The sequence below is a fragment of the Mastigoproctus giganteus genome, chromosome 5 (genome assembly GCF_048544385.1).
Source record: "Mastigoproctus giganteus isolate SK-2022 chromosome 5, ASM4854438v1, whole genome shotgun sequence".
Classification (NCBI taxonomy): domain Eukaryota; kingdom Metazoa; phylum Arthropoda; class Arachnida; order Uropygi; family Thelyphonidae; genus Mastigoproctus; species Mastigoproctus giganteus.
The window spans coordinates 109,062,776-109,087,966 of record NC_143579.1 but is presented as its reverse complement, the minus strand read 5'-3'; the positions used below and the strand labels follow the sequence as shown (position 1 = coordinate 109,087,966).

The 25,191-nt window shown below is 38.2% G+C and overlaps 1 protein-coding gene across 1 annotated transcript; it reads right to left on the bottom strand.

Moving 5' to 3' along the window:
* Positions 1 to 265: 265 nt before the first annotated feature.
* LOC150085628 (regucalcin-like) lies at positions 266 to 24,950 on the bottom strand. Its single transcript, XM_090373399.1, is given in 6 exon segments — positions 266 to 562; positions 8,757 to 8,903; positions 11,142 to 11,339; positions 12,843 to 13,028; positions 24,738 to 24,798; positions 24,800 to 24,950. Coding segments are annotated over 6 exon segments (891 nt in total). The 5' UTR covers positions 24,893 to 24,950; the 3' UTR covers positions 266 to 356.
* Positions 24,951 to 25,191: the final 241 nt, after the last annotated feature.

Below are 25,191 nucleotides of genomic sequence, written 5' to 3'. Positions count from 1 at the left end.
GGGTATTTCTGTATTAGCAAGATATACTGAATATGTGATACTGTATACTATTTTTATCTCAAATATACATTTAATAATATATCACAATTAAAAAAAAAAAAAATCTCAAAAGGCTGGCATAAATCGCTTAAATCAGTGGTTCTTGGGTATAATATGTCCTGTTATTTTAGTAATTAGGAAACCACTGCCCTAAATGAAAGCTCCGAAACAGTTTTAGCTTTATTTCTTTAAATTTTGAAACTAAATAAAGCCCTTTTATAATTTGTGGGGAACATCATTCTGTAGCATTAAGTGATTTCGTTATTATGATTCATAATTTTTTTTTTAAACTGCAAAGTGAAAATTAACCGAAAATTTTATCCAACGAAGTTGTGAGCTGGCTGACCCCTAACCCCTAGCCCTGTCACAGCAAAAACAGCTCCAGCGAATGGCTGCTCCTTAAGTTCCTCTTCAGTAAGATCTGCATTAGCTGTAGTCACGTAGAGAACATTAAAGTGAGGACCTCCAAAACAGCAGGAAGTTGTCTTTTTAGCTGGTATCAATACAGTTTGAAGTATTTTACCTATTGAGCAGTTAAAAATATACATTACAAGAAAGTAATAATTGAAACAAACATTTATTTGTCAAAAACATACAAAGGTTTGGGAGAAGAATTCTTTTAAAATATGCAGTACTTATTCAGAGAAAAAGAAATTATGAATACCCAGAATGAGGTTTTCTTCTTTATAGTTTTGCCGTCGCTAACAGAGGTTTTCTTATTCACAATAGATGCAGTGGGTTATGTTAAGTAAATTAGATTAAAAAGAAAAAACACTGATAATTAAAATATCTGATAATTAAAATAAATGTGATATTTAAAATAAAAAACATCAGCCAGTAGTACGGCAAAAATGCAGAGCGAAACGAAACGCAAAATAATATAAAATAAACAAACAGGGAAGGGAAAGTAGAGATAATAAGACAAAAAGGTAGTCGATAATCCCCTGTATAATTTAGTCATTAAACCCAATTAATAAAAACGATGTAAATTTAAAATAATGCCAATTATATATAATTTAGCGGTACCCCCCTTGAAGGTACCAGTTCCAAAAGACGTGAAATATCATCAAAAAGAAATATCACCAACCAAGCTTCATGTGGAGGATGTGCATTTGCTGCCTCTAATGATAGCTTCATATTCATATTTTTACATCACATTATATATATATATATATATATATATATATATAAATGAATATTATATGTAACCCTTTAAAGGTAATGTTTACTTTAAAGGTTTCAGTAAATGAAAGGTTAATAAATCGGGTATGACAGATACACCTAAAAGCGCAAAGCAGTATTAAAGGATGCAAGAGTATATATAAGTTTGTATTAATATACTGTATTGAATAAAGTGTGCATAAATGGATGTGAAAGTTACACAAAGTGCCAGAAACTAGAAGGGTGAGGATAGTTGAAAAAGAAGTGTAGTAGATATTAGCATTAGTAGAGGCATTTGATGCAAGAAAGCAAGCTTATGCAGCATCAGCCAAAAAAAAAAAACCCCTTCCACTTCACCCCTCTGTTCGTTCAAAATACCTGTCCAGCTGAGCCTTAAACTTATTTAGGCTATCAACCTCCACCACAAGGGATGGCAGTCTGTTCCACCAACCAACCACCCGCTGGCTAAAGGCAAATTTCCGCACGTCTATCCTACATCTGTCTTTCCTCAATTTGAATTTATGCCCTCTCAGGTGATTTTTCTGAGCTAGAGGAAGAATCCCATCAGCATTGAGCATGCTTAAACCATTCAAGGCTTTATACACCTCTATCAGATCACCTCGCTGGTGCCTAGTCTCCAGACACTGTAATTTGCAAAACTTAAGCCTTTCTTCGTAAGAGCACCCCTTTGTTCCATTCACTAATCTTGTTGCCCTTCTCTGTACTCGTTCCAGCAGCTCTACATCCTTCTTGAAATGAGGCCTCCAGACCTGTATACAGTACTCTAGGTGTGGCCTGACCATTGCCTTATACAATGGAATAATCACCTCCTTATCCCTGCTGGAAAAATTCCTGTATATCATTGACAATACTCCATGAGCTACTCTTGCAGCCCGTCTGCACTGCTCAGAGAACTTCATATCTGCCTGCACAATCACCCCCAAGTCCCTTTCATTCTCTACCACTGTCAGTGTAGTACCACAGAGTTGATACGTTGCTCTGGGGTTGCTTTTTCCCATGTGTAGTACTTTACATTTGTCAATGTTAAACTTCATTTGCCACCTCTCAGCCCATCTGCTCAACCTTTCCAGATCCTGTTGCAGCAGCATAGTGTCAGTAGTGTCCTTGACAACCCTGCCAACCTTTGTATCATCTGCAAACTTGGACATTAAGCTTGATATACCATCATCAATATCATTTATAAATACAGAAAACAATAATGGACCCAACACTGATCCCTGAGGGACTCCACTAATAACATTAGTCCACGATGAGCAGTGTCCATTGATTACCACTCTCTGTCTTCTCCCCCTCAACCACCCCTTTATCCATAGCAGCAATTTGCCTCCAATGTCACACTGCTCCAATTTGTGTAGCAGTCTTTCATGTGCAACAGTATCAAAAGCCTTTCTAAGATCCAAGTATATAATATCAAAGTTATTCCCTGCATCCAGTTCTTTTGTGACTGCATCATAGTATCCAATCAAGTTGGTCAGGCAAGACTTCCCCTTAACAAATCCATGCTGTGTCTGAGCTATAACTGAAGTCTTGTCTAAATGATCCTGCAGTGCTTCTTTAACCAGTGCCTCCATTAATTTTCCTGGAACAGAAGTTAAGCTCACAGGTCTATAATTACTTGTGTCAGCCTTTGATCCTCCTTTGTGAATTGGGGTCACATTTGCACATTTCCAGTCTATGGGTACCTCCCCTGAGTCCAAGGAAGCTCTCATAATTATGGCTAAGGGTTTGCTTACTTCCTTTGCTGCCTCCTTTAATATAACTGGATAGATCCCATCCACCCCGGGTGCCTTTCTTGTGTTTATCTTCAACAGTTTCTCCTCCACTTTACTCCCAGTTATTTCAAGATTCTGTAGCTTACTGCTAGAGTTGAATACACCTCTGGCATTCCCCTTGCTGAATAACTCCTCATGTGTGAATGTCGATGCAAAATATTCATTTAGTTTGTTAGCTACCTGAGCAGGATCATCAACAGTTGACCCATCAATATCAAGTGGACCAATCTGATTCATCCCCTTCCTTCTAGAGTTTACATAAGTATAGAACTCTTTGCTGTTTTTCTTTGCATCCCTTGCCAAGGATTTCTCGTAATCTGCCTTCGCCTGCCTAACCTCCTTTGTAACTTGGTTGCATATCAACTTGTATCTATCATAGGCTTCTGTGTCATGTGTTAATTTGTAAGTATCCCATGCATTTTTCTTCTCTGCCATATGCCTCATTAGTTCATCTGACATCCATTTTGGCCTAAACCTTGAACAATATTTCTTAGTTGGTATGTAAAGCCTAGTAGCTTCCAAGATAAGTTCTTTGAATGCTTCCCATTTTGAATTTGCTGTTGGTAACATCATCAGTTGGTCCCACTGTATAGAATTTAAATACTGTCTCAGTCCATCGTAGTCGCCTTTACGGAAGCAATAACCCTTCCCTTTACCCCTAATGGTAGTTACCTCTTTCAGTAAATCCCACTTCAGCACACTGTGATCACTGCCACCTAGTGGTTCATTTATCTGCAGATTCTTAATGCATGAAGAATCACTGCTGATAATCAAATCAAGAGTATTACTCCCTCTAGTTGCCTCCCGAACATGCTGATGTAGAAAACAATCATCCAATAAATCCACAAAAGCCCTGCTAGTGTGTGAGTAACCAGCCCCCAAATTCCAGTCAATATCTGGGAAATTAAAATCTCCCATTATAAGACTCTCTGATTTACTGGCCCACTCTATTTCCCTGTACAGTTCCTTATTATACTCATCAGAGTCATTAGGCCTATAGCACACTCCTACTCTCAATTTTGATCTCCCAATGCTTATGTCACACCAAACTGACTCAACACTGCACTGTCCAGCGATGTCGACTGGCTTCACTTCCTTGGTTTTTATGTGTTTCTTAACTAATAGCATAACCCCTCCCCCCTTCCTATCCTGTCTATCCTTTCTGTAGACGTTGTACTCCCCAAATTGCAGTTCTGCATCCCTTATATCTGTGTGACACCACGTCTCTGATATCCCAACAATATCTGCCTTTGATGTTTTGAGCAATACCTCAAATTCATCAAATTTATTTACTAAACTCCTAGCATTGGTGTACACGCAAGTATACCTGCACCTGTTTCTATTCTTAGCTATCCTAACACAACCCATGTGTTTACTTGTACCGCAATGGCTCCCAGCGTCTCTGAAATACCATCCATCTTGTTTTTCAGGCTTCTGCTCACTCTAATAGAAGCTCATTCTAATATGTGAAAGAATGTTAATATCCTAAAAGTTATGATGAATTAAAAAAAAAAATAAAAATAGAAAGTGGTACAGCAGCTGTCATCAGATATGGGGGAAACATATTTAGGTAATGGTCGAATATAGGTAAGGCAAAAGTGCCTGATCTGATGTCAGCTGCAACAAAAATTGATACATGATCAGGTATACCTGTCATGATGTTGTCACCCGTCTTGATTATGCACCCCAGATACGCACCCGACGCCCGCTCGAAATAACTGGAAACGGGACTCATCGTCAGGTATACCTGACGATGAGTCCCGTTCCAGGACTATCAATATTTGATATATGATCAGGTATATCTGATCATGTATCAATGTTTGTTGCAGCTGACATCAGATCAGGCACTTTTGCCTTACCTATATTCGACCATTACCTAAATGTGTTCCCTCCCCATATCTGACGATAGCTCTACCACTTTCTATTTTTATTTTTAATCTTTATTTTTGTTTTATTGGTTCTTCTGCTGTACTAATTTTTCTTTACAGTTCTCCAACCTTCTATTGGCTTAGTAATTTAGCCCATAATTTTCTTAATTCATCATAACTTTTAGTATATTAACATTCTTTCACCTTTCAGATATCTACTACACTTCTTTTTCAACTATCCTCACCCTTCTAGTTTCTCGCACTTTGCGTAACTTTCACATCCATTTATGCGCACTTTATTCAATATATTAATACAAACTTATATATACTCTTGCATCCTTTACTGAAACCATTTCGTCAACTGAATACCTTTTTATCCAATAACTTTTAAAACATTACTTTTAAAGGGTTACATATAATATTCATATATATATATATATATATATATATATATATATATATATATATATACTTATAATACTGTATATATATTTATATTATTATTATTTTATTTATTTTTTGTTATCTTAGTTAATTATTTTTATTCTTTTCTTTCTCTTCCTTTCGGGTTTTTTTTTTTTTTCCCCCAGAGAAGGAAAATTTTTTTTTTTCTTTTGTCTCATACTCTGAGACCATAGGTGTCCCATCTACTGGAACTGGTCCACCTTCCCGTGGTGTGGACGAGTACCCAGAATCATCTGTCCAGGTGACTGATGCTTCTTGGTAGCCAAGCGTCAGAACATAACAACAGAACACACACATAATACACACAAACCGACGTCACACACATCTGGCCCATTTGTAGTGATACTGTTCTTCACAGAGATACGAGGCGGAGTTGAACTGACGTTCTAGGAGCCGCCCCTTACATAAACACATGTCCACACACATGTCCAGTAGCTAATCGTGGAGTCATCTTTCAGAGAAGTAAATCATGCAAGTCTATATGACAGATTCCAACAGTGTATATAAATAATTTGTAAATTATTTATATACACTGTTTGTAAATTATTTATATATAATAAAACTTTTCTTCGACTTTAACCAAAAGAAGAGTCAGGTTAATTAATGATCGCACCCCTTAAAAGCTCACTCCATTCCTTAACCTTATCATAAATATGTTCGATTTCTGTTGCATGCTTTTTCTATATATTTCATGGGCACTGCTTTTCTGAATTAACATTTTTACTCGTAATTCTAACTTTCCTCCAAAACCAGTCCGGACTTGAATCAAAAAGTCGAAATCCATTCAAAGTTCAACTCTCAGGGCTAATTTTTTCGCTTTCTCATTTATCCTTTCTACGTCTGTTCTTTGGAACAACTTTCCTTTATATGCATTTCGTGAAAATTACAATCTAAAACCCATGTCCAGTGTCAATTATTTTTTGTTTTCTCAGTCTTTAACACCTACGTACAAAAGTGTAGCGTCGGCTCTCATGTTTGAGGAAATATATCATACCATAATCTTTGAAAATTATTTAAATTAATTGAAACTGTTAAGTTTTGTATAAAGATTAAGAACATGGCAACATGCAACTAAAAGATTCGTAATTAGGGGTTGGCATGCTGCTTACAGCTCCAGCGAATACCTTTCTAAACATTTAAAAAATGTTTTAATTTGAAAAATGCATAGTATGTCTAGTTATATACGTTGCAGTTTTAAAATAACGAATTACAAAATAACAGTTTTCAGCTTTTTTTATTTAAGAAAGAATAATAATTCTAGAGGGGGCGCCGCCCCCTAGAATTATTATTCGGACCAGTGATGGGTTAAATCATTACGAAAACTGTCCCAACAGAAGAACTTGTCTTTAGGTAGTACACGTTTGCTGCATTTGACAGCGTATCACATGCACGAATTGCGGGTCAGCTGCTAGGCTCCGTTACTGTAATTGGTTTAGGGCCTTCGTTGATAAAAACTTTCAATGTTAGACAATTTTTTTTTTCCCACTGAAGCAAGTTTTAATAGTCTGTGTTAATAGTCAGAATGATTATGGAGTTCGATTAATCTCTATGTATATCATATAAGTCCACTGCATTCTCATGGTGCAGGATTATCGGTCCAATATTCTTCGAGGACGCTGTGACGTCAGAACATTATCAAAACAATTTAATGAAGTTCATCGCATTGCATGACGTTGATGAGAGGTATTCTTGGTTTCAGAAAGAAGGCGCCACTTGCCATACTGCCCGAAATAACCATGGAATTATTGCAAGAATTTTTTGGAGAACGGTTGATTTCATTGGGCCTATGCCTCCCTAGGTCCCCCAGATTCTTTCTATGGGCGTATTCGAAGGACTTGTTTACGACAGTAACCCTCACACCATAGAACAATTGAAATCGAACATGTCAGAGGCTATTGCAAGGATAAATCAAACAACTCGAGTGGCACAGAATTTGCGAAACCCACGAATGCTGGTATTCAGCAAAGTGTCAGTACTTGAGTAAATCAAAGCACTCTATGCTTTGATTTACGTTGTTCACTACAAACTCATGTGTATTATTGGGAACAAATGGTGAATTAGTTAACACGATCGTTTTTAATTAGAGTAGAAGCTCTCTTAACCTTCGGGATTGGACGTTTAGTCCGTTAAAGTGGGAATCATAAAATTTTTTTTTTTTTTTATTATTTTGTTTTGAATTATATTTTCATTTAAAACGTGTATATATACATGTATTTACATAAAGTCACTAATTTTCATCTGTGTATATGATGAAATGCGATGTTTTGTAGGTGAGATCAAGGATGTTACATTCGTTGGTGAAAACGTTGCATTTTCGGCCCCTTCTTTAAGTTTCTCACAATTGGGACGTGAAGGAGCGTCATCCTGAAGGAGAATAGCATTTTTCAGGTAAGTTTTTATATTAAATAGCGACAGCCTAAAATCGAGTAAAACTTGAATTATAAACAAACACAATTCAGGCTTCGTAGGTTAATGCAATGCTCATAGCTAGCCGGGTGGGTAAAGTACCTGCCTAGCAACCCAAAGGTCGCGGGTTCGAATCCCGCCTCGTGCAAAAACCTTGGGAGGTGCATTATGGCCACAGATGCCGATGCGCCAACAACTACCAAAAAAAAAAAAAAAAAAAAAAGCAATGCTCATAGCAGAACAAACTTTGCCTTGCAACGAGTTGCACTACTTCCAAATAAATTAAATTTCCAGAAGGTGTAATCTCTCAATTATTAAACAAATAACTACAATGTATAAGCAAGGAAAACTTGAATTAGAAGAAAGTATAAATCCAAGCTTCGTAGCGCTAATGCAATGGTCTTTATTCTCAAAACAGGGGGAAATTAAATCACGAGTTGCATTGGTGTTGCACTGATTTCTACAAAGCGCCAGAGCCGTTCTCGCCTAACTCTGAGAAAAACCACACCAAGTCAAAATTTCTTTATTCGCACAATCAAAATTTATCTTTATTGGCACAAAAAATACAGTTTTTTTTTTATCTTCAAGCAAACAATTAATGTGGGCTCGTTATTTTCAAGGGGAACCTCTCAGGGTTGAGCGCCGATACTGCAGAATTAAGAGAGGGAGCTTCGGTTAAGCGGAGGTTAGTTAAAATGTCTTCTACTGTGCTTTTAACCTAAAACATTATCCATATAATACAGTTTGTTTATAAAACCGAGTATTATGAATATGAGATAGCTTTTTGGTCCCAACAGTATCCGCTTTTGTGCATTGAAGTTACTGCACGAGAGTTAAAATTTTTAATAAATACCCATTTTTGATAAAAAAAAAAAAAAAAAAAACTTGGCGTTTCGTTTCAACTTTTTCGGGAAAATGAAGTATCTGGTCATCCTATGCTATAAATAACTAACGGTTTAAACTAATATTAAATTTTATTGGTTTTTCTTGAATAGTTATAAAAATAATTAAATATGCAACTTACCATTGTCGGGATCAATTCTAATTACACGACCGGCGCCATAACATGCTACCCACAGCTTTCCTTCGATGTCAATAGTCATACCATCAGGAACTACAAGATCTTGGTATCCGGGCGTAGTATTATAATCCACGAGTACCTTTTGGTTGGCTGAAATGTAAATGCGGCATGTTTTAGTTTCCATGTGTGTGTTTCCAGATTTTGAAGCAATTTTAATAGGCAAGCTTCTCCCTATTCCAAGGTAACAAAGTTCATTACTCCCGTTAATATAACAATTTGATATTATTAAGTTTTTTTGCAATTGAATGTTTCCTTCATTTTCAAACTTTTTTTTTTTTTTTTTTTTTTTGTCATTTTGTGTAAAATGTTATTTTTCCTTTTGGGAAATACATGCTAATTTTTTGTAGGTTAAGGATAAATATAAACAAAAATTGTTTCTAAATAAAATAAAAAGATTTTCTTATTGAAAGCACGAATTCACACTCGATGGGGACTGGCTAACTGGTAATTTTGACAAATGCCAGAAGGGACAGAGCTCTAATGGGACGATGACCCGGCTCTATTGGACTACTGTTTTCCAATGGAGCCGGGTAACAATAACTTATGATCTTAAAAAAATATGTTATATTAATTATCCTTGTGCGGATTATCCAGTTTGAGTGCATAATTTTTCTTTTTTTTTGGTTTGTCAACCGATTTATTGAGGATTTATGAAACAGCAAATTGCCCATAAACTGAACTATACTCTCATTCTTTTTTTCTGACACCCTTCCAGTTGTGTCCAGCAGTCTCTTTTTAAAATTCATGATTCCTTTCAAGTAACGGAGGTAATGGATTTCTCGTTTATTTATTTATTTTTAATTTAATCTTCTCCATACACCGAAAGTCACATATTAGTCATTGCTAAGCAGCATTGCGCCACAAAAAATCAAATCAATCTAAGCCAGCTTGTCAGTTCGTCACTACCATTTCCGAAAGTGGGTATAGCGGCGGTCGGCCAAGTCGCTGGTGTTTTCAACTCATACGACGGCATCAGCAGGCGTTGGAAGCGCCCATCTAGTTTGCACGCATTTTCCCTCTGCTTCATGTAAAACCTGGTGTTCGAAGGCGTTTCGATGTGCTTTAAGCACCCATCTAGTATAGCCTTTAGGGCTATACTAGACGCTTCTTCCTCCCCCACGCTCCCATCTAAGCACGTGAATATCTCCCTACTTGCAAAGATTGCGATTCATCTTATCAAGGCTCCACGCGTGTGCGCACGATTTGAGAGTTAAATAACACTCGGCATATCCGTGCTTCCCATTCTTCTGCTTCGGAATTAGCTTTTCATGCTGTTAATGAGTCGCACCGTTTTATTCAACGAAGCTAAAGTATGAAAAGGTTGTTTATGCATGGGTAATGCACCTCCATCATTTCCTACTACCCAGGTAGTATGCATGCAACGTTTATTTATATCTCATATTTTGAATACCTTCACAACGAGCTTCCGAGGTATTGCACTGCTTTGAACGCTTCATCAGTGGAGAAGACTAATGTTACTAGAAATGATGGAAGTGTATTACCCATGCATAAACAACCTTTTCATACTCTTAGACATTTAGGCAAGAAATATTTTTAGAAGCGGAAGTACTTAACATTCAACACAATTATACGAAGTTACTAATTGCAGAGATCCTTGAAATTAAACTACACCAAAACTCGATTAATGTCCGTAGATTCGTGGTCCTTTATACGCATGCGCCAAGAGAAAAACTAATCTCTTTGCTATGAATTCCGATACGCACACATTTTGCATTTCTATCCTGTGATCAAGACTAGTGTCGAAAAGCCCTGTCAGCTTAAGTAAAGTAAATAGAAAGTAAATTTTAAATTGGAAGAAGTAAAGATAATTTTAAATTCTTTATATCATTTTCGAAATCGTTTCACTTGTTTTATAAATTGACAAAATGTCTCCTTTCGCTCATAGTTATTTGTTGGTGGTTTGGGGTCGGGTTGGAGCTCCATTACCTCGATTCCAGATTCGTCTGATCCAGTGGCGTAGCTACCATGTAGGCAGGCAAGGCAGTTGCCTCCGAGCCCTTTAGGGGCTCGGCGTCTTTGGCTGTCTCCTCTTTTTGCAATTTTCATTAATTAAGTAGGGGCCCGAACATGTTCTTTGCTACTGGTCTGATCATTAATGTTTCTTTGGGTGCAAGAATTCATATAAATTAGTGTTTTATTCGTTTTAAATTTGGAGAGTGGTGCTTGGAAGAGTGTAGACAACATAGAAATAAATTTCTCTCATGTTATTACTAATTGACATACAACATAGAACTTATTGAGCCCTGTAGCTCTGTCTGTTACTTATTATAACAAACGCACAACTTAAAAAAAATAAAATATATTTACTTGCTGTGCCGGCTTCCAGATCCAAATCGAAAACGTAGATTCTTCTTGCCTCCGAATCAATGTAGAACAATTTTCGGTAATCCAAGCTAAATGTTATCCCATTGGACACAGTGATTTTGTCAGCGAAGCTACGGAAAGTGTAGGTGGAATCCATGCTGTAAAGATGTCCTTGTTCTGCCACTCCTTCCATTAGTGTTCCTAAAATGTGAATAAATTTTAAGCTGTTTTCAAAGAATACTTTTAACAGAACTTCGAAGGAAATTAAAAATAATTTAAAATTGTGTAGAAACCTCTTATTTATTGTTATTCTTTGAAACCACTTATTTACAAATCAACTGGTACTTCCTTCGTAGAGTTAATTATACTAGCACTTCAATATACCGGTTCTTGGAAGTTGAGGGATAGGGTTCAGTGGATGCAACGCACACCTGTACCTCCAATTGAAATGACCCAGTTGGGTTGCATCCGCAAAGAAATGGGGCCCACCCTCAGTCCAGGCAAGGATGACCGAATAGCCCAATATTAATTCTTGCTTCCGTTCCCGAACACAAGGGCCGGCCTTCAGTAGAAGTACTATTGATGTGCTAAAATAGATGGATATCTATGAAATCCTGCGATTTTGAGGTTATTACTAAGAATATGCACTAAAGCATCGAGACTGAAAGATGGCAAAACGCTGTTTAAACCAAACTGCAACTCATCAAGTCTAAAGTCACTCTCATCTCACTCCCCTTCATCAGTAGCAGTTGTTTAACTCCATTACCAGGTAGTCCTCAGGTCCAGTGTCACTATCTACCTTTAAGTTAGAATTACCTAACAGATGATCGAGAATAAGTAGCACACTCTGTTCCCAAGATCTTTAAGTTCGGCCATTAATATGAACAATTCTTGTAGTGGAGAAAAAGACCTTGGTGGGTTGGGGTGGATAATTATGCAGTCAGATAACGAAGTTTTCCGACTAGCGCAGACAGGCTGCCAGGACACTAATAGAGTTTTGGCAATGATATACCAGAATTTTTCCAGCAGGGATAAAGAGGTGATCATCTCGTTGTGTAAGGAGATGGTTATGCCGCATCTTGAGTACCGCATCTTGAACGGAACTGTTGAAACGGATGCAGAGAAGAGTAACGAGATTAGCGAGGGGAACTAAAGGGTGATCTTACCAAAAAAACTTCAGTTCTACAAATACAGTGCCTGGAGCAGGGGCGGGCCGTCCCGAGGGGGACTGAACCCGGACGCCAATGTTCAAGGGGTACCTGAAACTTACATACGTATATAAAGAATAATTTAAATTGGCACCCTGGCGTCACATACCTTAGGAACGCCTCTGGCATGGAGATAAGGCACTTGCGAAGTGATCTGATTTAAATGTTTAAACGCTGTGAATGGATTGAATAAGATAAATGTTGATGGCATTCTTCTCCTGCTCAGATTACTCACATGAGAGGGCATAAATTGAAATTGAGGGAGGATGGTTGCACGATAGATGTGCGGGAATTTGCCTTCAGCCAGAGGGTAGTTGATCTGGAACAACCTTCCATTTGGAGTTGTAGAAGTGGGTAGTTTGAACTATACAAATTATTAGAGGGGACGGACAGGTGCTATGGAAAGTATTTTTTGTTTTTGCCGATAATATATAAGATTGCTTTCTCGCATCATTTTGCACTAATAATACTAGAATACAGTAATAATAATACTAACCTGTCCACAGTCTTCCTTTTAGATCACATTTCCCATCATTAAATCGGGTCTGATTTTCCGGATCAACAACAGCCATGATTTCAGATTGTTTCGTGTCCCAATTCAGTTTTCGTACTTGTTTCCCCAGCGTGATAAGCAGATCACGTGAATTTGATTGGTATGGAATGACAAAAGTAACTGTCCCATCTGCAAAGCAAAAGAACAATTAAGAAAGTATTCAGATCTAAATTGGCCTACTGTGGATAACCAGTATTGTGATTAGCGCTTGGGACTAATCTGTTCAATTTATTATGGTAAAGGTAAACTCTACTTAATGTTTATGTATATTTATTTGTAAAATAATAAGAGTTTACCTCAATATAGTACGTAGAACACTTCCGTATGATGCTCTCCAGCAATTAAAACGAAAAATCGAAAAACTTACATTAGAGTATCAAATAATTTTAAATTTTTTTAAAAATTTAACACAATAAAACTCGATTTAACACAATTAACGAAAAAATTGCAAAAACGATTTTCCTTCCTTCGTTAACAAATTACAAACATTATCAGGAGGGTCAAGATGCGTTCATACGAATTCTAACACATTGTCGCGGGCTTGCGACCAATAGCATACAAGTTGGGGACGATCTCCCCCCCCCCGCATACACACAACGTGCTACCATAGAATACGTCAGCTGGTTCGCGAACACCCCCTCGCCAAGCATTCAACGAACCGACATATCAACAGGTTACAAATCTTTCCTCGTATACGCTATCACAGGACCAGATTTCACTTTTATCCAAAGGATTAAATTATAATTTACAACCTCGAAAACTACCTAAAAAACAGTGCATAATTGATATTGAATTTGGACTTCGTAATGTTCCACAAAAAGATTTATTTATTCAAAAAGTTAACCAAGTGGTGAATAACATAAAAGAAACGCGACTTCCTAAATTTAAATACACATGACAGTTCAGCTTTACGTGAACTTCGGGAAAATAAAGACATTATTATATAGAGGGCAGATAAAGGAGATACAGTGGAAATACACGATAAACCTGATTACATTAATAAGTTAGAATCAGTTTTTTCAGATACCTCCACTTATCTAAAAGTAGACCCTGCACTATTTATAATTTAGTCAATCAATACAATAAAACGTTAACCACGTATCGAAAAAACGACTACATTACTATGGTTCAAGGAATTGAAGGCCAGAATATACAGTATTCCTGCACTTTTCGGTCAGGTAAAATTACACAAGACTGGATTTCCTATTTGGCCTATTGTTTCCTACAGAAACTGGGCATTTTCATTATTGGTCACACATGTATATAGCATTATAAACTAGCGATAGACAGGCGATACAATTTGGGATTAAGAACTACGATACACTATTTAATAAACTTAAGGACTGTATACTTGGCGACAATGACAATTTATTCTCACTAGATGTTACCTTGTTATATACGAATGCAAACGTAAATACACATTAGATATTATTTGGGATATGTTAAATAATAACTCGATACCGATTAATCATACGAAGCTTCCTATTAAGGAAATTTTTCACTTAATTAAACTGTTAGTTGAGGCCAAATATATATCACCTTTCGAGACAAAGTGTACAAACAAATTTTTGGTTTGCCAATGGGACTGAACCTGAGCGTCTTAATATCGGAGATCTATCTCTCAACGATTGAGCATATACATTTGACACCTTTTCGACCCAGTATCACATATTATGGGAGGTATTTAGACGATGTTCTAGTTATTACTGATAGCAGTACTATCCAAGACATTTTACGTTCGTTTAAGACTTACGTTCATTCTAGACTCAAATTTACATTGGAAAGGGAGAATACGGATACAAAGTCATTTAAACTTTCTAAATTTCACACTTACTCGGGACTCGAATAAAATCCAATTTAGCATCTATCGAAAACCTACAAACACCGGTATGCTTCTGCATTATAACAGCTATCACCCGTTCATCTACAAAAGATTGATTATCTTTAATCAATTTCTAAATGCCTACAAATATTCAACGACGGAATCTGGTTTGGGCTTAGAAATACAAATATTAACCAGAAAATTCTTAAACTGGGGTTATCCACTTGCTATAATAAACCGAATTAGGGTACAAACTAAGGATAGGATACAAAATACTACACCAACCAACAATAGTAATATCAAAAAATACTTTATTTCTGTCCCATATGTTGAACAGTGGCACAAACAGCTTAACAGATTCTTTAAAGATACCGAATTTAAAATTGTGCCCAGGCCAATCCTGAAATAGTAGTACTGGCATGTGATGCAAGAAAGCAAGTGTATGAGCTTATGCAGCATCAGCCAAAAAAAAAAAAAAAAAAAAAAATCACACCATTCCCTCCAAATGCCTGTCCAGTTCCTCCTTAAATTTATTCAACCTATCAACTTCCACAACGACAGATGAAAGTTTGTTCCAGCAGTTAACCACCCGCTGGCTAAAGGCAAATTTCCGCACATCTATTCTACATGTCTTTTCTTAATTTGAATTTATGCCCCCTTAGGTTCGTAATCTGAACAAGTGGAAGGATCCCATCAGAATTCAGCGTGCTCAACCTATTCAAGGCCTTATACACCTCAATCAGATCACCGCGCAGGTGCCTAGTCTCCAGCCACTGCAATTTGCAGAACTTAAGCCTCTCTTGGTAAGAGGATCCCTTCATTCCCCTCACCAATCTTGTTGCCCTTCTCTGTACACGCTCAAGTAAATCAACATCCTTCCTAAAATGAGGCCTCCAGACCTGTACGCAGTACTCAAGGCGTGGCCTGACCATTGCCTTATACAGAGGGACAATCACCTCCTTCTCCCTGCTAGCAAAATTCTTATATATCATTGACAAAACCCTATGACCTGCCCTGGCAGCCTGTCTGCATTGCTCAGAAAACTTCATATCTGACTGCACAATTACTCCCAGGTCTTTTTCATTTTCTACCACCTTAAGTGTTGTACTACACAGTTGGTACGTTTCTCTGGGGTTACCTCTACCCATATGCAGTACTTTGCATTTGTCAAGGTTAAACTTCAGTTGCCACTTCTTAGCCCATCTGCCCAAATTATCTATTTCCTGTTGCAGTAGCACACTGCCATTAGTGTCATTAACAACCCTGCCAACCTTTGTATCATCTGCAAACTTCGACATTAAGCCTGATATACTTTCATCAATATCATTGATAAATATACAAAACAACAGTGGACCTAACACCGAACCCTGTGGGACACCACTAATAACATTTTTCCACGAAGAGCAGCACCCATTGATTACCACCCTCTGTCTTCTCCCACTTAACCATCCTTTTATCCATTGTAGCAACTTACCCTTAGTACCATTCTGCTCCAATTTGTACAATAGTCTTCCATGCGCAACAGTGTCAAAAGCTTTCCTGAAATCCAAATATATGATATCAAAATTATTTTTTGCATCCAGTTCCTTTGTAACCACATCATACTAACCAATCAAATTTGTAAGAGAAGACTTTCCCTTAACAAACCCATGCTGTGTCTGAATTATTGCTGTAGTCTTGTCTAGATGATCCTGCAATGCATCTTTAACCAGTGACTCCATTATTTTACCCGGAACAGAAGTTAAACTAACTGGTCTGTAATTACTCGTGTCACCCTTCGATCCCCCTTTGTGAATTGGGGATACATTTGCACATCTCCAGTCCGTGGGAACCTCCCCTGAGTCCAAGGATGCTCTCATAATTATGGCTAAAGGTTTGCTTAGTTGCTTTGCCGCCTCCTTTAATATAACTGGATAGATCCCACCCACCCCAGGTGCTTTTCTTATGTTTAACTTCAACAATTTCTCCTCCACTTTGCTTTCAGTTATTACAAAATCATTAAGTATCCTGCTACAATTTGATAACCTTCTGCCATTTTCAAATCTTAATAATTCCTCATGTGCGAATGTAGATGCAAAATACTCATTCAGTTTGTTTGCTATCCGAGCAGGATCATCGATGTCAAGTGGACCAATCAGATTCATCCCCTTCCTTTTAGAGTTTATATAAATAAAGAAATCTTTGCTGTTTTTCGTAGCATCTTTTGCCAAGGATTTCTCGTAATCTGCCTTCGCCTGCCTAACCTCCTTTGTGACCTGATTACAGATTAACTTATATCTGCCATAGGCTTCTGAGTCGCTTGATAATTTACCGTATATGCATCCCATGCATTTTTCTTCTCTGTCACGAGTCTCATTAGTTCATTTGATAACCATTTAGGCCTAAACTTTGAACAATATTTCTTAATAGGTATGAAACTTTTAGTAGCATCCACGATTAATTCCTTGAATGCATCCCAATTAGAATTTACTGTTGGTAACATCGTCAGTTTTATCCCACTGTACAGAATTTAAAAACTGTCGGAGACCACTGTACTCACCTTTACGGAAGCAAAAACCCTTTCCTTTACCCCTGATGGTAATTAAATCTTTAAGTAAATCCCACATCAGTACACTGTGATCACTGCCACCTAGTGGTTTCTTTATCTGCAAATTCTTAATACACGAATGATCACTGCTGATAACCAGATCAAGAGTATTACTTTCTCTGGTTGCCTCTCGAACATGCTGCTGCAGAAAACAATCATCCAATAAATCCACAAAAGTCTGACTAGTGTGTGAGTGACCAACTCACAAGTTCCAGTCAATATCTGGGAAGTTAAAATTCCCCATTATAAGACATTTTGATTTAAGAGCCCACTCTATTTCTCTGTACAATTGTTCATTGTACTCATTCGAGTTATTAGGCCTCTAACACACTCCTACTCTTATTTTTGCTTTCGCAGTGCTCATGTCACACCAAACTGACTCAGCAGTGCACTGTTCATCTATATCAACTGGATGCACTTCTTTTGATTTTATGTTTTTCTTAATTAACAGCATAACACCTCCTCCCCTTCTATCCTTTCTGTACACCTTGTACTCCCCAAATTCCAGTTCAGCATTCCTTATATCTGTGTGACACCACGTCTCTGATATCCCAACAATATCCGCCTTTGATGTCTTGACCAACACTTCAAATTCATCAAATTTATTTACTATACGTCTAGCATTGGTATACATGCTCCTACTCCTATTCCTAGTTACCCTAACACATTCCATATACCCACCTATTTCAGGCTGACTGCCATCCGTCCCTGAAACCCCCAACACCCCACGCTCCAGGTTGCTACTTATTTTAATAGAAGTTGTGCAAGAATCACCTTCACCTCTGCCTACGGCTACTGTTAAACTATTAGTCCTTGTATCCCCCCAAGCTATCAGTTTTCCGACCCATCTAACACTGCCTCGATAGCATCAGCAAATATTCTTGCACCCTTTCTATTTAAGTATATCCCATCCCTATAGAAGCAGTCTCTCCTGTTAACAAGTACAGTCCAGGCTGAAAAAAATTCACATTCTTTCCAGGGCCGAATTGATCGACAAGGCTCTCATCATATACTCCCTTCTATCGTGTTTGGGCAGAATTGCAGACACTTTCAAATTCAACCCTAATTCCCGGCTTTTGTTCAACAATGACCTGTACTTGTTAAGTAATTCTGCCGGTCTTCTACTCCTAATATCATTAGTGCCTACGTGTACAACTATATCACCTTTTGTGCCCTTAAAAGATGATATCTGCTCTACAACGTCATCAACCTTTGCCCCTGGCAGACATACCCTGGTCCTTTTCCACCTATCCTTTTTACAAAGCATGCCCGTTTCCCTGACAATAGAGACTCCAACAACTACTAGTTCCTGAGGGACCAGCGCATTCTGCCTTGGGGGTTGCCGCTGTGTTGCATGATGACCAAGTGCAAACTCTGGCGTTGATGTGGGCAGCTGAGAGCCTGATGGGCCCCTCAATTTAGATCTTTCGAGGGCATCCACCCTGTCCTTCAAACTCTTATATAGGCCCATAATAACGCTGAGTTGTCGCCCTGATTTCCTTACACTCCTTACATCGCGCACACACAAAGACATCCCTCATGGCAATATCATGTTCCGTTCCAGAGAGTTCGGCAAACATTTCACAAGTCGCACATTTTTTTTAGGCTCTGATGCGTTGGAGAATCGTCCCCCTCAGTTCTCCCCCGAGTCACAGCACGCTTGCCACTTTGTGCCCGTTGCTTTGCTGCCCTAGTTTGGGGCATGATACTTTAAATTAATAAAATCAATAAATTAAATTAATTAAATGTTAAATATTAATGAAATACTACGCTATCTAATAGAAACAGTGAAGAAATATAAATTACACACTATACTGAACAATCGCTCAGTCCTTTCCTCGTTCGCAGCACAAATTAATGACCTAGTATACATTTCTTGCGGTGATTGCGACTCGTCTTATCAGGGTTCGACGCGATTTCCTTTGAATATTCGTATTAATCAACAGGCGGTCTCAGTTCGGGCTTCTTGTTCAGCAGCGTCAGAATTAGCCTTTCACGCTGTTAACGAAAAACATACTTTTTTATTTAACGAGGCCCAAATACTTTGTGTCCAACGTAATTATACGCGCCTACTAATTGCAGAAACCGTAGAAATTAAATTACACGAAAATTCTGTTAATGTTCGTCGGCCATATCTCATCTCTGATTCGTGGGCTTTTACGCGCATGGGCGAAGACAAATAATCCCTATTTAAGTTTCATACTCACCCCTATTCGGTAATTTTCATTCCTGTGATCATGACATCGTTTTTGCAATTTTTTCGTTAATTGCGTTAAATTGATTTTTAATTGTGTTAAATTTTTAAATTATTTGTTACTCTAATGCAAGTTTTTCGATTTTTTCGTTTTAATTGCTGTAGAGTATCATACGGAAGTGTTCTATGTACTATATTGAGGTAAACTTCTCTTATTATTTTACAAATATTGATATCAACGTAGAACGTATTGAGCATTACAGCTCTGGTCCATACTATCTAATTTATGTATATGTATGTACACAGTAAATAATCGAAACGGAAATTATTGCTAAAAAGTAATAGAACAATTGATAATTTGAGAAATTATTTTTATTACTATTAAAAAAGTTATTTTAAACTCAACTAGTGTTTTATATTTTTCTGGCGGGTTATCCGTGACCCAGCTTTCTTCTGCCCATCAATTTTGCGTATCTTCTCTCTTTCCCCAAATCACGCTATCATTAAGTTGCCTTCGTCAATAAATAGCAACTCTGTATTCAGTTTATAATTACAGTGGCAGAAATTCCCACTGAGGTTGTTTTTATATTTTTCTATTATGTTTTTTGCTTTTAAATCTGTTTTGTTGCATTTAGTGAGTTTAAATTTTTATAATAGCAGTTTCTCAATAAAGTGAAATAGTGACAGCGTTTTGTGGAAGGCGCCACCGGTGGTTTCCCACATCTGCGCCATGGTAGTTTGTGAAGAAGTACAGAATTTCTGTAAAAGCCAGAAAAAGTGTAATGTCTGGTTTGTGTCAGAGTAGTGCTATGTTCTGTTGTTATGTCACTAGTTTCTTGGCCGCAGGGCCTCTAATGGGACCCCGCGTTGCCAGCCACCACCAGTGGGAGATGAGCCAGGCTGCCCATAATACTCTGGCTGGCTTTTGCCAGGTCGCCTGAGCTGCCTGACAGAGACCAAGTTAAAAAAAAAAAGAAGAAAACAAGGGAGATAAAGAGGGGGAAGTTAAAGTGGAAAGAAGGCGTCCTTTAGATGTTAGAAGTAGGGAGAGAATGAAGGTTGGAGCCCCTGGTCTGGGAAGGCCATTCACCCAGGGCCAAGGAAAGAAAAAAGATTGCAGGGTAACGGTTACCCTGCAAAGAGGTGCCATATGGCATTTAACGCCCGAAGGCGTTTGTAGCACCTGACCCACCTTCCAATATACAGGTGCAAAGTCACCCGAAGGTGTCGGCAGGGTTGCAGCGTATCGTACCCCGGCAGCGGCAATAGTTTATCCTACCCTGTAGGGATTTGCAGTGCGTTTAGGTGGATTTCCTTTGTACTACTGTCGAACTGTTGCCGAGGAGATTGTTGTCTGATTAGTACGTCTGAGTTGGAAGGTTGATTGAGCAAACTCGGTAAGGGCATGACAGCCGCCGTTGCCTAGTGGTCAGGCGCGCGGGTGCAGAAGTACACGTGCCTTGAGTGACCGGGGTTCAAGCCCGTGACTGCTGAATACGGTGCTGTTTCTTGTATTATGTGTATATTGTAAACTCCTCTGACCGTTTGGTCGTCCCGGAGTATAAACAGAAAAATTTATTATTTTTTTTTATTTTAGAGCTTATCTTGCAGAAATAGATGTTCCTGATGGTGCAGGTTTCCGTGTGTTTTTGTGATCAGTCTTGTCCTGTAATTATCATAATAAGGACAGTAGTACATTACATGCTTTCAGGTTGTCCGCATGTGCAAAGTGGGTTTTGTTCGATGCCCAGATCTGTTAATTTTTTTCTATAGGGTCCGTGTTCAGTAAGTAAGAAAGATATACTTGGAGCCCCGATGAAAACCAGGGAGGATACTTTGCGTTTGTTTGGCGACAGAAGGTAGGAAAAGCTTGGTAATAGCTCTTTTGCTTGTGTTATCCCATGCGTCTTGCCAAATTTGGACGACTTTGTTTGCAATACGTTTTTTCTCTGTTTTGGAATCGTTGGCCAGATCAAGGTGAATGTCAATGATCTCAGAGGGAATACCTCTCTTTAGTCTTTGGAATAGGCCTCTCTTGATCATCTCAAGATACAGGGGTAGATATCCTGCGAGGACTTGAAGGACCGGCGTACTGACAGTGCGACAGGCTCTACTAACTGTGAGGAGCATAACTCTCTGAATTGAATCCAACTTAACTTTATTTCGCTGGATGTTGGCTCTGGTATACCACACTGCTGCACCGTAGCAGACAATTGGCAAGAAGATGGTTTTATAAATAGTTCAAGTGCCCTTCGTTTAAGGCCCCAGTTTGCCCTACTAATTCTGGCAATCAGTGCCGTGTATTTCCTAATTTTGGTTGCGACATGAACGAGATGCGAGTAAAATGTCAACTTCATATCGAGGATGATGCGTAAGTACTTTATTTCAGGGAACAATTTTATGGGTGCACCGTTAATTTTTATGGTTGGTGGTCTGGTTAGTTGAAACGATTCCTTGAGCAAAATAGACTTCGTTTTCTCACCAGAAATAGTGAGCCGGTGTGTGGAGGCCCAGCTCTGGAGCTTTCGGAGTGCCAGATTGGCATTGACTTACAACTGGGCTCGAGAACAAGCATAGATAACCAAGACTAGATCGTCCACAAAGGCCAAAGACACAGTACACTCAAGGTCCATCTCCAGGAACTCGTCCAAGACAATGGACCAGAAGAATGGTCCAAGGACCGAGCCCTGACGACGACTCCGGATGACCAGCCTGGAGACTTGCTGGTACTTGGAGGTGAGCATGATCTTCCGCTGGTTGAAGTATGAGGAAATGCAACTGTAAAGGTTGATAGGAGTTTTGCATGTCTAAGCTTCCAGAGGATGTTTGGCCACCACAGGCGATCAAAAGCACCAGCAAAATCCACTGTGATGGCAAGGGAGTATTTCACAGGACTATTTTTCGTCGAAGCGATGAGGCACTGAAAAGAATCCTCCGTACCAGTTCCTTGTTTGAATCCGAATTGGCGGGAGGATGCCAGGTTTGATTCTGTGTAGTGTCTTTCCGTCCGAGTGTGTAGAAGACTTTGAAGCAGTTTGGAGAGGACAGGAAGCAAAGCAATTGGTCTGTAAGAGTTTGGAATTTCTGGAGGTTTAATAAAGTGAAATATGACTTTAAAAGATAACGGAACACTGAGAGGTGAAATCGATCAGGATTTAGATGGCGAACGTTACACTTGATCAGAAGTATAACGCCGAAATTTAAAATTCGCTAACACTGAGAAACAAGAAGTGGACAGTCCTTACGTTAGCGAAGGTGCCATTGATTCAATGGAGCAGAAGTGTGTGTAAATCACACTCAAGTTGCTACATACAAAGATGGTTATGTACTTCATAATAGTTATTCAAGTTATTCATCAATACAGTTATTTTCAGTGCAGCGAGATTATCCAACAGTCTCTCAGCTGCCATTCTTAATCTTTGCAACCTATTAAGCCATTTTATTAATCAATAGTTTTCAAGCTTCCCAGAGAGTTTTGCCTTTCCGTAAGCCACAATCTCAGCACGCACTAAGAGGAAATTAAATAAATAAATAAATAAATTCTTTATTGCTAATAAGTACAGGACATGTACTAGAGACAATAATACTCAACACGGCGACATGGCCAGGAGTTTTACATTATAAATGAAATTAATTGGGAAAAAAAAAAAAAAAAAAAATTACCGTTACATGGAAATTAAGAGTTACAAACATGTAAATTATGAGTTACAAACATGTAAATTGTAATAATGAAAAATGAGGACTAAACGTCATATGGAGGAAATTATCCCAGTTCCACAGATGGAATCCACTCGAGGAGCATGTGACGGTATTTGTAGTCGGTAGCTAATTTCTGAAGGTCGACTCCAAGACGGAGTAGTGCCTGAATTTTGGGGAGTGCCTGGGCAGGTAGGAACCGACTACACAGTTTCAACCGGTTGTATTTGAGGATTAGTGTGGGCTCTAACCTCAAGGATGGCGTAGGATTGTGCCACTGACAAAAATCCCAGATGTTTGGGGCGTTTATTACTCCTGTGTACATTTTTACTGAAGTCATTAAACGCCTGCTGTCAATTAACCTCGGGATCCTGGGTACATTTAGCTGCTCAGCCATGTCAGTTGTTCTCAATTGAGGGGGTCGGCGATGCTTATTTGTGGCCCATTTCAGGGTCCAGTATTCACACGAGAACACCGGTTTTTGAAGTGAAGGCGACGCAGATGCCCAAATTTCAGCAGCATATAAAATAGCCGGATAAACAGTGGCTTGAAGATATCTGGTAGTGGTTGCGGCATCGTTGGAATGAAGTAAGTGTTGTAAGTTAAGTTAAGTTAAGTTAAGTTAAGTTGTAAGTAAGTTAAGGTAGAGAAGTTACTCTGAATAAGAGGAAAAAAATGTGTATTTTGCCCATGTTCTAAAGATACAGTATACATCAAAAGAGAACCACATATTGCGTGTCAGCCTCTTATGTACGTTTGGCCAACTTCTCAGGACTAGAGAAACTGTGTAAACACAAGTTCGTGCCATTTGGAAACGGTTCATTGTTTTCTTGCAAATTGTACAGTACTGTATTCGTTTTTCGAAAGCACGTGCCTGTATTACTCTTTAATAATGCTGTTCTTGGGATTTTTTTTTTTTTTAATTTTCTTTCTTCATTTGGATTACCGGAAAGTTGCAATATACAAAAATTTAAATTCATTGTTAAATAAGTTCTTTGTTTCTTCTCAATCTCATTGTACTTTCAACTAGGGAGTGAGAAACCAATAAATTACGGGTGCAGCACAATCAGCATTCACCGTCTGCGTGTAGGATTACTAAAAATGGCGAGTTTGCCCCATTTTAGATTTTATTGTAATAACTCTTATGTTCGAATTGTACCAAAACTCCGTTCTGTTGATAAATTTACTTTTAAACTTGACATTTCATTAAACTTTTCAAAAAAAAAAAGTTTTGTAAAACGTCTAGATGCTCAGTGTCGATTATAAGCCCTAGCATATTCGTAATTAATCGTCGTGCGTGCATTGGATAAAATATAAGAAAAAAAATTACTTAATATTATTTTTGTTGCCACTGTTCCGGCTGTTAATATTTTCCAATTCGATCACTGTTTGTAACGACTTGAAAAAAAAACACTACTGTGCTGTAAATAATCTTTATAATACTATTAATAATAGCATAGAAACTTGAGTAAATAATTGCGAAAGCACAACTTTAGATAATAAGATAAATATACTGTACTTTATATATATATATATTACCAAAATGGATGGCCTCCGTTTCTCCTGTTTTGGGATCCAGACGACAGATGTCTCCCTTAAAAGGCATCGACATACAATAAAGTCTGAGATTGGACATCCCAGTGAGGACCTTCACCGAGGTGGGACAGTCGAGTAGACACTGGAGACACAGACATATTTAGTTACTTTAATTAAATAAAGAAGGCGTTTTAGGCCACTGAAACCGCAACATAGTTGTACACCTTCACGTTCGCCCATATATATTACTTATCGCACCACCTGATTGAGTAAGCCGATAGCTTGCCTTCTGGCTCCCTCTTTCGGTCATAACCTCTTTCGATCTCTGACTCATTGTATATGAAATCATCGTTTAATAAAGGTCATGAACATCATATCTTGTAGCCTTGATCAGTGTCGAAGCCTTTTTTTTTTTTTTTTTTTTTAAATCCATGAGTGTGACAGTCATTAAAGGTGA